This window comes from Sardina pilchardus, chromosome 21, assembly GCF_963854185.1.
Source record: "Sardina pilchardus chromosome 21, fSarPil1.1, whole genome shotgun sequence".
Lineage (NCBI taxonomy): Eukaryota > Metazoa > Chordata > Actinopteri > Clupeiformes > Clupeidae > Sardina > Sardina pilchardus.
The window spans coordinates 17,406,878-17,420,208 of NC_085014.1; the positions used below are offsets into that span (position 1 = coordinate 17,406,878).

General features: G+C 49.1%; 1 protein-coding gene across 1 annotated transcript in view; it reads left to right on the top strand.

The window, feature by feature from the left end:
* The window catches only part of sorbs2b (sorbin and SH3 domain containing 2b), a 51,827-nt gene that overhangs the window by 17,253 nt on the left and 21,243 nt on the right, over positions 1–13,331 (top strand). Inside the window, exons 4-13 of the mRNA XM_062524251.1 lie at positions 162–260; positions 1,591–1,617; positions 2,100–2,224; positions 6,770–6,917; positions 8,074–8,252; positions 9,007–9,073; positions 9,980–10,024; positions 10,156–10,314; positions 10,741–10,871; positions 12,661–12,744. Coding sequence (XP_062380235.1) covers positions 162–260; positions 1,591–1,617; positions 2,100–2,224; positions 6,770–6,917; positions 8,074–8,252; positions 9,007–9,073; positions 9,980–10,024; positions 10,156–10,314; positions 10,741–10,871; positions 12,661–12,744 — 1,064 coding nt within the window. The remainder of the gene's footprint in view (positions 1–161; positions 261–1,590; positions 1,618–2,099; positions 2,225–6,769; positions 6,918–8,073; positions 8,253–9,006; positions 9,074–9,979; positions 10,025–10,155; positions 10,315–10,740; positions 10,872–12,660; positions 12,745–13,331) is intronic.

Below are 13,331 nucleotides of genomic sequence, written 5' to 3' on the forward strand. Positions count from 1 at the left end.
CTTTTAAACACCATATCCCTCTCTCCCTCCCTCCCTCTCTCTCCCTCCCTCTATCCCTCCCTCCCTCCATCTCTCTCTCCCTCCCTCCCTCCGTCTCTCCCTCCCTCCTTCCCTCTGTGGGTCAATATGCCTGTCATGCTGCACTGCCGTGTGTCTCCCAGACAGTGGAGGATACGCGATGCGCAAAAGCACGAGCCTCTCGCTCACTCTAGCCCCCATGAAGAGAATCCAGAGCTCGCCAAACCTGTGTGGGGTCTCAGGTACTAATGCTGCACCAGTACCCCCTCCTCTTCCTCCTTCACCACCTCCTCCTCTAGCACTCCTCCTCCTTCTCCTCCTCCTTTCCCTCCTATGGGGGGTAGATGTATGGGCACATTTAAAAGCTGATGATGCCTCAGTTCTGGGCTAGAGAAATGCTCTGTGTTTTTCTGACATTTTGCTTGTGGGTGTGGGAGACAAGGGCGAGTTAACCACTTTCTTCCACTGTCCATGGATGGAAACTCTCCTCCCTCTATAAACTCAGTGTTGTACTTCCTTCCTTTGATTTTTCCTTTCCATCATGCATCTTGCTTTGTGACAAAAAAACCCTTAAAAAAAACACGTCTCTCTCTCTCCCTCTTTCTCGCTTTCTCTCCATCTCTTTTTCTCTGGTTTCATCCTGGGGACACCCTTTCTCCATTTCCCTATGTCTCATCCCTGTTGCTCTCTCTCTCTCTCATGTCCCTAAGCTTCAAGGGGAATCATATTATAGCAGGGTGGGGCAGGGCTGGGCCGGGCTTCCCCGCTCTGGCACTTAAAAGGGAAAAAGGCAGCTCACAGTGGCTGGATTGTTGCCATAGTTGTGCAGCGCCATGGCAACAATTGTGTACTTAAGTCTCATTCCCCCCCCCCCCCCCCCCCCCACAACCTCCTCCCTACATCTCAGCCTGGCTTCCTCTCTGGGTGACCTTCTTTGTTTGAGAGCCTTTACGGACTATGACCTCACACAAACATAGTCTCCATTGTTTGATTATTCCGCGGGGCGGCACAGGCGCTGCTGGATGGAACGGTCGGCCACTTTATAAACTTGGTGAATAAACACCCGAGCTTGTTTGTGGTATTGTCCTGTGCAACTGTGGGTAGTGTTGGAGGAGTGGAGGTTGGAGGTTGGAGGTTGTTCTGTTGTTCAGTCCTCCTGGTTAAACAGACCTAAGACAGGGCACTGTCCCCTCAGGGTTCTTTTCCTTGTTTAAAGTCATGATTTATTTGGGAACCCTAAATCAGTAGCTGAAGGCTAAAACCACAGTCATTTCTGAAGGCTGAAAAAAAGGTACTTAGCAACCTTTCTGCTTTTCATTCCAACTACGGTCCATTTGCTGTCCTTCTTTTTCTATCATATCAACCCTGGGGCAGTGGAATTGTAATGTAGCCAGTGAATATGTCACATTTATTTTATGCAAGCATTTAGTTTAATGTCACAGCTATCAAAACACTGATTTAAAAACGACCATCATGAAGTGAACCATTAGGCTGTAAATGGCTCCCAACGGGAACATTTGACTTCATGTTGAATGTGATTCTAACTCTCATTTGTTTTATTGTGTTTGTCAGGTGCCGAGTCTCATTCAGCCGAGTCAGGTAGGTGAAAAGTCACAGTGCACCTCATCTCATTCATTATTCAACATGATACACACTGGTAAAAAAAAAACAACGAAGGAGAACAACTGGGTGAAATAGTTTAAAAAGAGAATTTACAAAATAGCTTCTCTCCCTGGAGTCCCAAGTTGTACAGAATGTTTTACCCTGCAGTAAGACAGTTGAAAAATCCCTGTCGTCAACAACCGCATCACAGGAAAGAGAGGAGCTGTGTTGTGGGTTTGTGCTAATGTGCCCTTTGTGTGTGTGTGTGTGTGTGTGTGTGTGTGTGTGTGTGTGTGTGTGTGTGTGTGTGTGTGTGTGTGTGTGTGTGTGTGTGTGCATGTGTGTGTTGTTGTGTGTGTATGTGTGTGTGTCTGTGTGTCTGTGTGTGTGTGCATGTGTGTGTTGTTGTGTGTGTGTGTGTGTGTGTGTGTGTGTGTGTGTGTGTGTGTGTGTGTGTGTGTGGTGGTGGTGATGGGTAGACGTCTGGAGGTCCTATGGCACCGGCGAGCCCCTCAGGAACGGAGACGCCAGCACTTCCTCTCTGGCGGCCAAGGGCTACCGCAGCGTCAGGCCCAACCTGCAGGAGAAGAAGGCCCCCACGCCGGTAGGTGCACTGCGGCCCGCCACTTGTTTATGGAAACCACTCGTTTTGTTTGGGTCCACTTTTTGGAGGAAAGGAAATACTTGTGAAAGTGTGTGTGAGGCCACACATTGTTGTGGGCATTTTTGCATTTTGTTCCCAGCATGGGAAGTATAGACGCGAGAAGGAAATTCCACAGGGAATTCTGAACAATAAGATTTGTTATTGTCGGAATTTGAAGAATTTTTGATCAGATATTCAGATTTTTTGTTGAGGTATGTGTATTATGCCGTCTGTTCTCTGCAGTTGAATGCCTGGATAGCAGGTGGCCAGGACCAAGAGAAAATGAAAGAGTCAGCTACCATCTGTGTTTACAGATGTGCAAACATCAATGTGCGTGTCTGTAAATAAAATGTGTATGATTTCGTTCATTATTTATTTATCAACTATTTGATGGCTTAAAATATTTGGTTTGGTCTCTTCCACACAGTCAAAAACATCCCCTCAGTTGAACCGGGAAGAGGCTGTTTCTTAAATCAGTGGTGATATTTCTAGAGGAACTGCAGGGGAAGGCTTTAGAGACCCCCCTAAGGGGATATGTGCTTTATTTATGCTTGGACAGATCTGCTCGGCTTAGTCCTTTGGCTGCCAACCTAAACATGCCTGCTTTAGGAATTCTGAGAATGACTATGTAAGGGCATTTGAAGGCAAGTGCACCGTGCCACCATATTTCAGGGCCATCTGCTTAGGATATGAATTTACTGAAAAGGAACGAAGTGTGGGTTTTGTATTTGAAGTACAATGCTTCACCTATGCCGTTAATAATTGCTGGTTATAATGGTTGTGTTGCCCTGCATTCAGATATTTGTTGACATTTCCTTCTTATTTCATTTTTTTGAAAGTTTTTGTTGCCTTTTTTGTTTGCATCTCTTTTGTGCTGGTTGTTTTGCTCGTTATCTGAAGGTTCCACCCCAACGGAGAGACAGCTTTCAGTTGCCTTCGGCTCCCAGCGGGCGTCCATCTCATCTCCCTCCGTCCATTCAGTCAGCTCGTAACGGCCCAGTGGTCTCCCCCGAGTGCTCGCTCGTCACACGCTTCTCCTTCGCTTTCTCCGAGAGCAGCTCTCGCGGGCCTCTCGTCAGAAGCCGCGCTGCTACCACTACTACGCCGAGCCCAGAGGCTGACGCCAAAGCGCTGCCCGTTAACGTTCAGGTGCGAGGAGGGAGCGTCTCCCCGGCCGAGCGGCCCGAACGACCGGCCGCCGCCACGCCGAGCGTGCGCGTTGTTGTCGCTCCGCAGCAGCTGACCAGCTGGAGGCCCTACTGCCCGCCGCCCGGACGGCACGTGTCGTGCCTCTCCATCCGAGTCCAGCCCGGCCCGTCTGCCCAGCCTCAGCCTCAGCACCCGGAGCCTGCGGCCCCGCGGGCATCGTCCCGCCCACCGCTGCCCACTACCCGGGCACACGCGGTACTCGAGTGTTTCAAACTGTTTTGAGACTAACAAGTAACCACCATTACTTGTTTTACTTACCCATACACATCCAGTATGCTGTGCCATGTTAGAGTTATAGGCTTGTCTCATAGAGACAAGTATGGTGTGTTGTAGTAGTAGAGGAAACTAACTTTTAAAAGACTAATGCTTGTTCAGTAGCTCTCAGAAAAAGTGAAGCTGAGTGGATTTTTGCAACTCATGGTAAAAGAAAGTTGCTGATGTATGTAGTGCATTGTGAGACAGTTTCAGTCCTAACCATTTAAAATCCCCCTGAACTCCTTCCCCCTCCGGGAAAATGTTTCAAAAAGTAAGTGGAGATAAAAACGAGCGAAGATTCTACCAGAGAGATAAACAATTAAATGGGGAGTGTCAGTGTACATATTCACGCTCTCATTAAAAGAGGTTTGCCGAGATGTAACTTAGATTTTAGCTCCGATTTCAGAAAGGTTTATGCAAAGAAAATAGGCCACATACATACATTATCCTCTCTGAGCTTTCATTCCAAAATGCCTCTCTCCCGTTGTGTTTTCATGTTAATTCATTGCACTCACAGCCTCTAATGCAGCACCAGCAAGAAAATGATGGACTCATCAGATGTGATGTTTTTTTTTTGTTCCATTACAATGTTATTACAACATTATTAACACTCATTTATTTTCACAGACCTAACCGTAACAAGCCACGCCATGCCAGTCATGTGTTTCATTGTGTTCATTTTCTTGAGTTTTCTTAAGCTTTTTACTGATCATCATCTCTTCTCATCTGGCAGCCACCACTCTCTCTAACCTGTGTGATCTCTCAGGCTTTCCTTGATGCCCGTGGCTCAACCATCACGTTTTCACACTCTGCTGCTTTTCTCTTCTCTTCTCTTCTCCTTCTTCTCCTCTCTCTCTCCTCTCTTCTCTCCGTTCAGCCCGAGGCTTCGTCCACCCGCTGGCCGGCGTCCACCTCCGCCGTAGAAGCTCCTCCGCAGCCCCCGTGGGGCGCCCCGTCGTCGCCCCCCCAGCTCCCCCTCCTCCTCCGCCCCCCGTCCGAGCAGGTGGTGGCGGTGGACTTCGACACCCCGTTCTTCCCCCCTCCTCCTCCTCCTCTGCCCCCGCTGAGCCCTCCTCCTCCTCCTCCTCTGGGGGACCCGCGGGCAGCGTGCCAGGGCGGCTATGGCGTTGGCGGCTATGGCGGTGGCGTCCGGGCGGCGTCGTCCCTCAGCCAGTACTCGGCGCGCAGCCTGCAGAGCGAGGCGTCGGCGGCGCTGCTGGAGGAGCTGCGGGCGTGCCAGGGCTCGGAGGCCGGCCTTTGGGGCTCCTCGCGCGCCTCGCGCACCCCGTCCCCGACGCTCAGCCAGAGCTCGGCCCTCACCGACGACACCGCGCTCACCTACGCTAGCACCGCTAATGTAAATATGCCGCCCGGCTTCCTTCCTTCTTCCTCCCCACCCCCCGCAGCACCCATGCGCCGGGCATGTCTGGCTCTCTCACTTCCTGTCCTTTTCTTGTCGTTTTTTGAGTTCAAGTCTGCCTGACCTGTGATCTTCCTCTTCCCATTTGGACAGTTTGTGTGTACACTTCATGTTCAGAAGTCCTCTCTTGTCATCTCTTGTCAATGTTTCTTCCTCTTCTTCTCTCCTTGATTTCATTGCCATTTTTACTCTTTCCACCACCACTTACTCACTCACTCACTCACTCACTGTTCCAGTTGCTTTCCATCCTGGTGTCTTTGCCTCCCTCTCTCTCTTTTTCTCTCTTTCTCTTTGTCTTCTCCCGTTCCCTTTGGTCTCTCCATCACACATGACATGTTAAGGCCTTGGGCACTGACCTGACCCCCCCCCCCTCCCCCTCCCATAATTGACAGGTGCTTCCTTTGACACACTCCTAGGTGTCTCCATTATAAACAGGCCTCAGGTCTCAGTGCCTCTCTTTCTGTTTCATTTGCCTTTCTGCCCCCCTCAGGGGCAACTCAGGGCAACTTCTAATCACCTTTGCCTTACAGATCCTGCTTCACCTCAAACACATAATGTGCTGGTAATCATTGGTGCCAAATTTAGGGTGTGTTTGTGTGTTTGTGTGTGTGTGTGTGTGTGTGTGTGTGTGTGTGTGTGTGTGTGTGTGTGTGTGTGTGTGTGTGTCTGTGTGTGTCTGTGTGTGTGTGTGTGTGTGTGTGTGTGTGTGTGTGTGTGTGTGTGTGTGTTGGGGGGGAGGGGGTTCTCTTGAGCCCACTGACTAACATTATTACTCCAGAGCAAACAACTTAATCCTGCTCGTCTCAATCCTTCTTGTCGATTCCTACTAGCGTGTGTTTTCCTCAATCAAAAATGTCCACACTGCTTCTATCTCCCGTCTTCACTGAACCAAATGAAGTTAGCAAGTTAGCAGAGGGCGCATCATCAGCAACACTGTCCCATAATCATGTTTTAATTCTGACTAAAGCCTGTGTTAGCCAAGACTAGTATTTACGTGTGTCCAGTCACAACACAGCAGACACCTAATCTTCTTTCTGTCCCCACTAACATCACTGGGTAAGCCACTAGAGTGTGTGTTGTGTGTGTAGTTGTCACTGGGTAATTACGCTGAGGCTGACTGGCGGTGGGTGGCACAGTTAAAGGGTCCACACCACAGGGTGCTGTTGTGTGTAGTTGTTAGGAGCCTCACCTCCGCCACAGCAATGTGATTTGATAAATGTCTTGCACGGTTCTAACTGCCACCACAGGGAGTGTTTAATGGATACCATGATTCCTCGTGTTTGAGCCTTCTTTTTTTTCTCTCTCTTTCTCTCTTTCTCTCTCTTTCTCCTGCTCTGTCTTTCTCTCCCTCTCTCTTTCTCTCTGTCACACCTACATGCACACACACGACTCTTTTCTCTTTCTCTCTCTTACACACACACAAATACACACACACACACACACACACACATACTTCTCTCTTTCTCTCACTACACACACACACACACACACACACACACTTCTCTCTTTCTCTCTTTCTCCCACTCACACATACACACACACACACACACACACACACACACACACACACTTCTCTCTCTCCCTGCCTTTCCCCTCTCCCCACCTTTTCCTTCATGGCTCAGGGCCAGATGACGGTGAACGGGAGCCTCGGTGTTCCAGGAAGCGCCCACAGCCACCACCTCCAGAGGCCTTTCTCTCCGTCTGCGTACCCGCCGCCGCCCTCCTTCAGCCCGGGCCTGTCGCTCCTGTCCGCGTCCCAGCGGAGCACCGGTCAGTATCGGCTCCCACTCCCACTAATCTCTGCCAAGCCCTCCGAGCTAGTCTAATCACAGGAATGCCCACATAAAAGCCAAACGGTATTTAGCCTTCACCGGCGGTTGGCAGTTAAAAAAAAAATAAAAATAAATAGCACACATTCCTCAGTGTTTTTGCTTTTTAGGTACCTATTCTGGAAAGATCTCAAGCTTTTTGTTTTTATTCTCACCTGTTCTAAGAAATGTCACGATGGTGTCCGGCATTGCCAGTGCCGGGTGGCAGCAGTTGTGAATTTGTTGAAATATCTCTTACCTACCGCATTCGCAAGTTATCAGATGTCATGCCAGCGCACGGGACGTGGCGCGAACTGGTACAGGGCGGGGGGCAGTGCCCGGGCACAGATGCCAGTGATGCCAGCTGGGTGGCTGCAGATGCCTCGTTGATGCTGGTTTGGTGGTGCCCCCCACCCTGCAGCGAGTGATCGGTCTAATCCCGTGCGGCAAGTGACGGGGATTAAGTGCAAATCTGAGTGACGGAGTGTTTTGGGCATGGGAGGGGGCAGAGTGGAGGGGAGGGGGCCTGCGGTAGTCGGATTAGTGTGTCTGTGTGTGTGCGTAGAGTTTATGTTTGTGTTTGTGTGTGTGTGTGTGTGTGTGTGTGTGTGTGTTTATGAGGCTTTCTATTGTCTGAGGATCAGAGCCACAGCCATTTTTTTTTTTTTTTGCGGGCCGGGGGGAAAGGATTGCGAGATTTCGCTCGCTCAAAACATCTCTCCCATTTTCTCCCCATTCATCGGTTCGCCAGGGAACGGTTCAGACCTGAGCAGGCACGGCGAAGCATTTCTGGATCTCCCTCTCTCTCTCTCTCTCTCTCTCTCTCTCTCTCTCTCTCTCTCTCTCTCTCTCTCTCTCTCTCTCTCTCTCTCTCTCTCTCTCCCTCTCCCTCTCTCTCTCTCTCTCTCTCTCTCTCTCTCTCTCTCTCAAGCTGCTGCCATAATCCCTGTATCATCTATGACAGAGAGGATACACGGAAGCCATCTACGCTCTCCAGCAATCAAACATGGGAGCGTCGACTAGTCCAAACAGCACAGCCGCAAACTCGTATTATCCGACTTGATCGCGATCGCTCACCAACCCCCCCCCCCCCCCTCCCTATTCCTCTGCCTACTCAGATCCCAGCAGTGGTCCTGTCTATGCCAACACAGCCCCCGTGGCTCCAGCAACATCACCAGCTCCAGCTTATGTCCAGGAGAAGGAGGAAGAGGCCAGGAAAACACCCTCGCTGAAGCCCCAGCACTACACTGGCATCGGCCCCGTGGATGAGTCCGGCATACCCATCGCCATTCGAACGGTCAGTTGTGGGGAATGTCTGAATGAGAGCATCCTATAGAAAGGCTTGTTCTGTGCTGTTTTGAATGTGTTGTGGGTGTTTGAGTGCTTGAGTGTGTGTTTTTTTTTACTGTGTAGTGAAATACAATGATGCTACAGATGCTACAGATTAGGGATTAGATTATTTATCACGCTCTGATGGAAACCTCTGTAACATATGGTAAAGCACTGCATCAGCGTTAATAACATGTTCTGCCCTTTTATAGTGTTCTGAATTGGACAGTTTCCATCCAAGTTAATGCATCATTTGAAACAAAAAAATCTCTTGACGATCCAAAAACAAGAGACTGCCATAAAGTCCTGCATCAGTGAATGCTTGTCCACTGGGATGTGGACATCCATGGCCCGTGGCTGTGTCTGTAATTGGTAACTATGGCATTAATCTCGAATCAATCTTTGGCCATCTGGATCGAGCCACCCCCCCAGAGTCCTGGTTGCAAATAGCTTTTTCCCAGAGAGGGTTTTATTTAGCCTCTGGGAGAATATGGGGGCTGCTAAGTTCAGTGATATTGACAAGCCAGCACGGCCAACTGCAGCCTGATAGTGCAGCAGCGTGTCTTCATAACAGCAATGGAGGGCCTGTATCTATGATGGGGTTTCAGGATGTGTACACAGCCAGCTTTTGATAAGCACGGCTACCATGTGGCGGCCATTACAACTTTTGTTTGTCTTTCCACCCTTGCTCATGTTTTCCTCACCTCTCTCTCTCCCTCCAGAGTGTGGACCGGCCGAAGGACTGGTACAAGACCATGTTCAAGCAGATTCACGTTGTACCCAGAACAGGTAAGGCTTTTGACCACATTAAAAACAGTGTTTGAGGGGAGGAGTTGGGGAGTATTTAGACATAAACCTATCAAAGCATCTGCTCTGCCGTAATCCACCACATACGAGTTCTATGGAGGTTTCTTTTCTGGGCAGATCTTAAACAAACAATAAGCAAGTAGAGATGACGGATGGCCATGGTCATTAACAATAGGGGCTAAAAAAAGCTTAGTGTGTGGATAAGTGGATAATGCCAATCACAAACAGGCCTCCTCAGTGACTGACAGTAAATGTCCAAAACGAAAAAGCTTAGCCGCTGTGCTGTTCACCATGCCATGTGGTCAGAATTTGCCACTGCAGAACAACACATACGTCTGCACTGCAAGGACATGCCCGGCATCGACAGAAAAGAGCGACAATGAAAAAGGCTTTGCTCAGCAGTTGACGGATTACGTCGTGGGGGGGGGGGGGGGGGGGGGGGGGGGCATCGTTACTGGAAACTGACTGTGCAGCCCCAACAACGATAACTGCCAGCGCAGCGCAGGCTGACCCCGTGGATTAGAAGGGGTCAGGGATCAGACCAAATGGACCAGAATGACACAGGACCCCGGCCTTCTGCCTGCCTCATTATCATCCTTTAATTATCTCATTCCATAAGCCTCTTAGCCATCACTTTATCAAGCATTAGGTGCCAGGCAATTAGTAGATTTACTCCCCTAACTCAAGGCAGCGGAGAGGGCAAGTTTGGATAAAGTCTTGGCTGAAAATCCTGTCAATTAGGTTTTGAGCATATTCTCTCTGTCCATCGATTTTTGAACATATTGTTTCCATCAATGATGCTTTCAGCATTTGCCCTCTATCATTCAGGTTTTGAACATTCTTGTTCAAAATGTTCATATTCATGTTTTCTTTTCTTTAATTTTACAGACGACTATGTAAACACCCAGAATGTTCATCCAATTAGTAGCAGTGGTAAGTTTCATTGTCATTGTCATTTTTCGTCTTAGTTTTGTTCATTTTTGTGTGGATGTGTGTGTCACCAAAATACCTAATATCCTCTTCAGGTTATCTTTGTGTACTGATAACACACTTTCTTTCCTCAGAAAAGCGTCGCCCCACCAACTCCATCCAGGCCCACCCGGCGCCCAAGACCCACACGTACAGGCCGCTCCCGAAGAGCGCGTCGGACAACGGCACGTACGCCTTCCAGACGCCCAGCGGCCCGTCTCCGGTGCCGCACGCCTCGCCGGCTCCCTCTCAGCCTCACTCTCACACGCACCCTCGGACTCGCGAGCGCGAGAAGGAGCGCGAGCAAGAAGACCTCAGCAGCACCCCAGACATGTGAGCGGGACTTTCCACGCCGACCCCCCCGTGACCCCAGCCCTAACCTTAACCTTAAACTCCACACATAGACGTAGAATCATGTGGAAGATCACGTTGCCGCATTAGGTGGAGCCCAGAGCTCAGGAGAGTCTGATATTTCATAGATTCTGTCCTAGCTGGGGAGAGAAGCCTGTGGTTATCCCTGACTATCCATGAGTATTACATGTATGTTTATTAAATGTATTCCCAGATTGTCTACCTGGGCACCTTCCTGTCTTAAGATATGGGTGTCCTACTCTTTCAGTTGTGACTGTTGTTTTCTTCTGTCTCTCTCTCGCTCTCTCTCTCTCTCTCTCTCTCCCTCTGTCTCTCTCTTCTCAGGAATGACTGGGGACCTCCTGACAGAAAAGTAGACACTCGCAAGTACCGCGCCGAGCCCCGGAGCATCTTCGATTACGAGCCGGGCAAGTCCTCCATCTTGGAGCAGGAGAGAGCAGTAAGTGGGCTCACTGCAAGATAATCCCCCCGCTTCTTTTCTCTCTCTCTCTCTCTCTCTCTCTCTCTCTCTCTCTCTCTCTCTCTCTTCTCTCTCTCTCTCTCTCTCTCTCTCTCTCTCTCTCTCTCTCTCTCTCTCTCTCTCTCTCTCTCTCTCTCTCTCTCTCTCTCCGCTCCGCTCGCTCACCTCCGTAGAGAATGGCGGCCTTCTTTTTTTTTTTAGGACGCGAGCGGCAGCAGCAGTAGCAGCCGGCGCTCTCTTGACGAGCAGCTGGAGCCCTCATTAGGTGAAGTGGCTGAAATGAGTCATTGTCCTTTCTTAGGCAGGATCTTTTTTTTTTGTTCCTTGTTCTCCTTGAGCGCACACAGAAGCCCCCTTTTCCTCAGGCCCAGGGCTCCTCAATAGCAGGCCTGAGCTGCAGCAGACACAAGATGGATCCGTAGCCTTGAGTAAGGAGATGTGGTCATGCTCGTGGCCAGCCCCCCTGGGGGGAAGTGTGTGTGTGGGGGGGGGGGTGAATGGCAAGCAGACCGGGGGTGGTAATGGTGATACTGATGAGATAGGCACTGCATTGCACCTTGTTGCCCCTTGTTGCCCCTGTGAGGTAGAGGCTTGAGACTCATAAGGCATCAGTGCAGAGGTTGCTGTTTCTGTTGGTCTCTTAGGAGGCTGTGATGTAGAGGCTATCGTGCACACGTCTTAGCTTTTTGTAATTGCTGTATAATGATGTTCACATAAATTGATGCCAGTAGGGTACCTAAGATACAGGCGTAATATAGATTTCCTTCCACATGCAAGTTTTTAATTGTGTTAGACATGCAATCACAAAACACTGGAGAGCATATCACACTCCCTGTCAAGAGTTAATTTCTCACAGGCTGGCCAAGCATGCATTACATTCGGAGTTTCATCAATTAATCAATCTGGCATTAGAATCTGCAATCTGCATCACACCCCTAAGGTAATCGGGCTGTTTTGTTTTGTTCCTGCCTCTCTCACTCTGTAGAGGACTGTTCTCTCACACCTCTTTAGTACACAAGTTCCCAGAAGTGGAGTAATTCAAAGTCGGCCTTCAGAAGGCTCCCGTCTCCTAAGATGATGAATATTTTCATTACTTAGGCTACTGCATAGTTGCTGTAGTGTTGCGCACAGCCGCAGATTTCAACTGACTGCTTGAAATTCCATCTGATCACATGATCAGTGGAATTCTTAATCTGTACAAACTTACTTAGTTGCACAGGCATCAGGGGGCGTAGTGCACAGCCCAGAGGGAGGAAGTGTTCTTCTTTCAATGCTTCTGTTCTGTTCTGTTTTTCTTCTTTTTTGTGCACAAAGGCAACAAATCCTCAGTGTCACACTGCCCCCTGGTGGATTGATTGTGTTTGTGCAACAGAATGTCAAGCCTCAGTTGTCTGTGAAAGAGAATTCGCTTTGAAAAATGGCAGAATTCATTAAAAAAAAAAGATGGATGTCTCTAAAGAGAGACGGGTTCTGAAGTTGTACAGTAATTAATCGTCAGACTCGGCGGACTTGCATAATTAATCAGTCCCTCACCCTTCATCTCCTCTCATGTCTCTGCTGTCTCGTTTTATCACAAAAACTTGCCTCGTGTGTCTCTAAGTGTGAGCATATATGTGTGTGTGTGTGTGTGTGTGTGTGTGTGTGTGTGTGTGTGTGTGTGTGTGTGTGTGTGTGTCTATGTGTGTGTACATACTGCTCACTTCTGTCATTTTTGCTCCTTCTTCTCTCTCTCCTTCTCATCCCTCTCTCCCTCCCTCCCTCCCTTCAGACGGGTCACGTAGACCCAGATGAGTTAGATTTAGAGAATGAGCCCTGGTATAAGTTCTTTTCTGAGCTGGAGTTCGGCCGGCCGGTAAGTGGCCTACTGGCTAGCTGACCGTGTGTGTGTGTGTGTGTGTGTATGTGCTTATCAAGCTTGTGGTTTATCTGCAGACAGGCAGCACTTAAGATGGCTGCTGTGTTGTGTTAAGAATGCATTCAGCTGGATATTGCACTTTGAATAAGTACTGATCTAGGTTCATCTGTATGTCATGTGTTCTCTGACACATTCATGTCTTTCGTTTGAGGGACAAGGGTTAAAGCCTACGTGAAAGTTTATGAAGCTTACAGAGACAGAAATTCTAGGCCCTTAAAGCACTATTTTGACCACTGTTCTCTCTGTCTAGCTGTGTGTATGCTTTATGTACATCAAAAGTACCCAAATGTGTCTTGTCCTTGCATGATGGCGTCAGTGCCTCCATTAACCGTTTGATATGAAGAAATATGACATAGATCAGTACTTTGCGTGTAGTGAGGTTTTGGTTTTGAACATGTAGACTGTAGATCACCCTTGCCATGTCAAAACTGATTGGTGTGGTTACAGTAATATCACTGTTGTGTGGTGAGACCTAAAATGGCAGTTGAAAAGGAGCACTCGATATTTGGCCCAGTTGATCATGC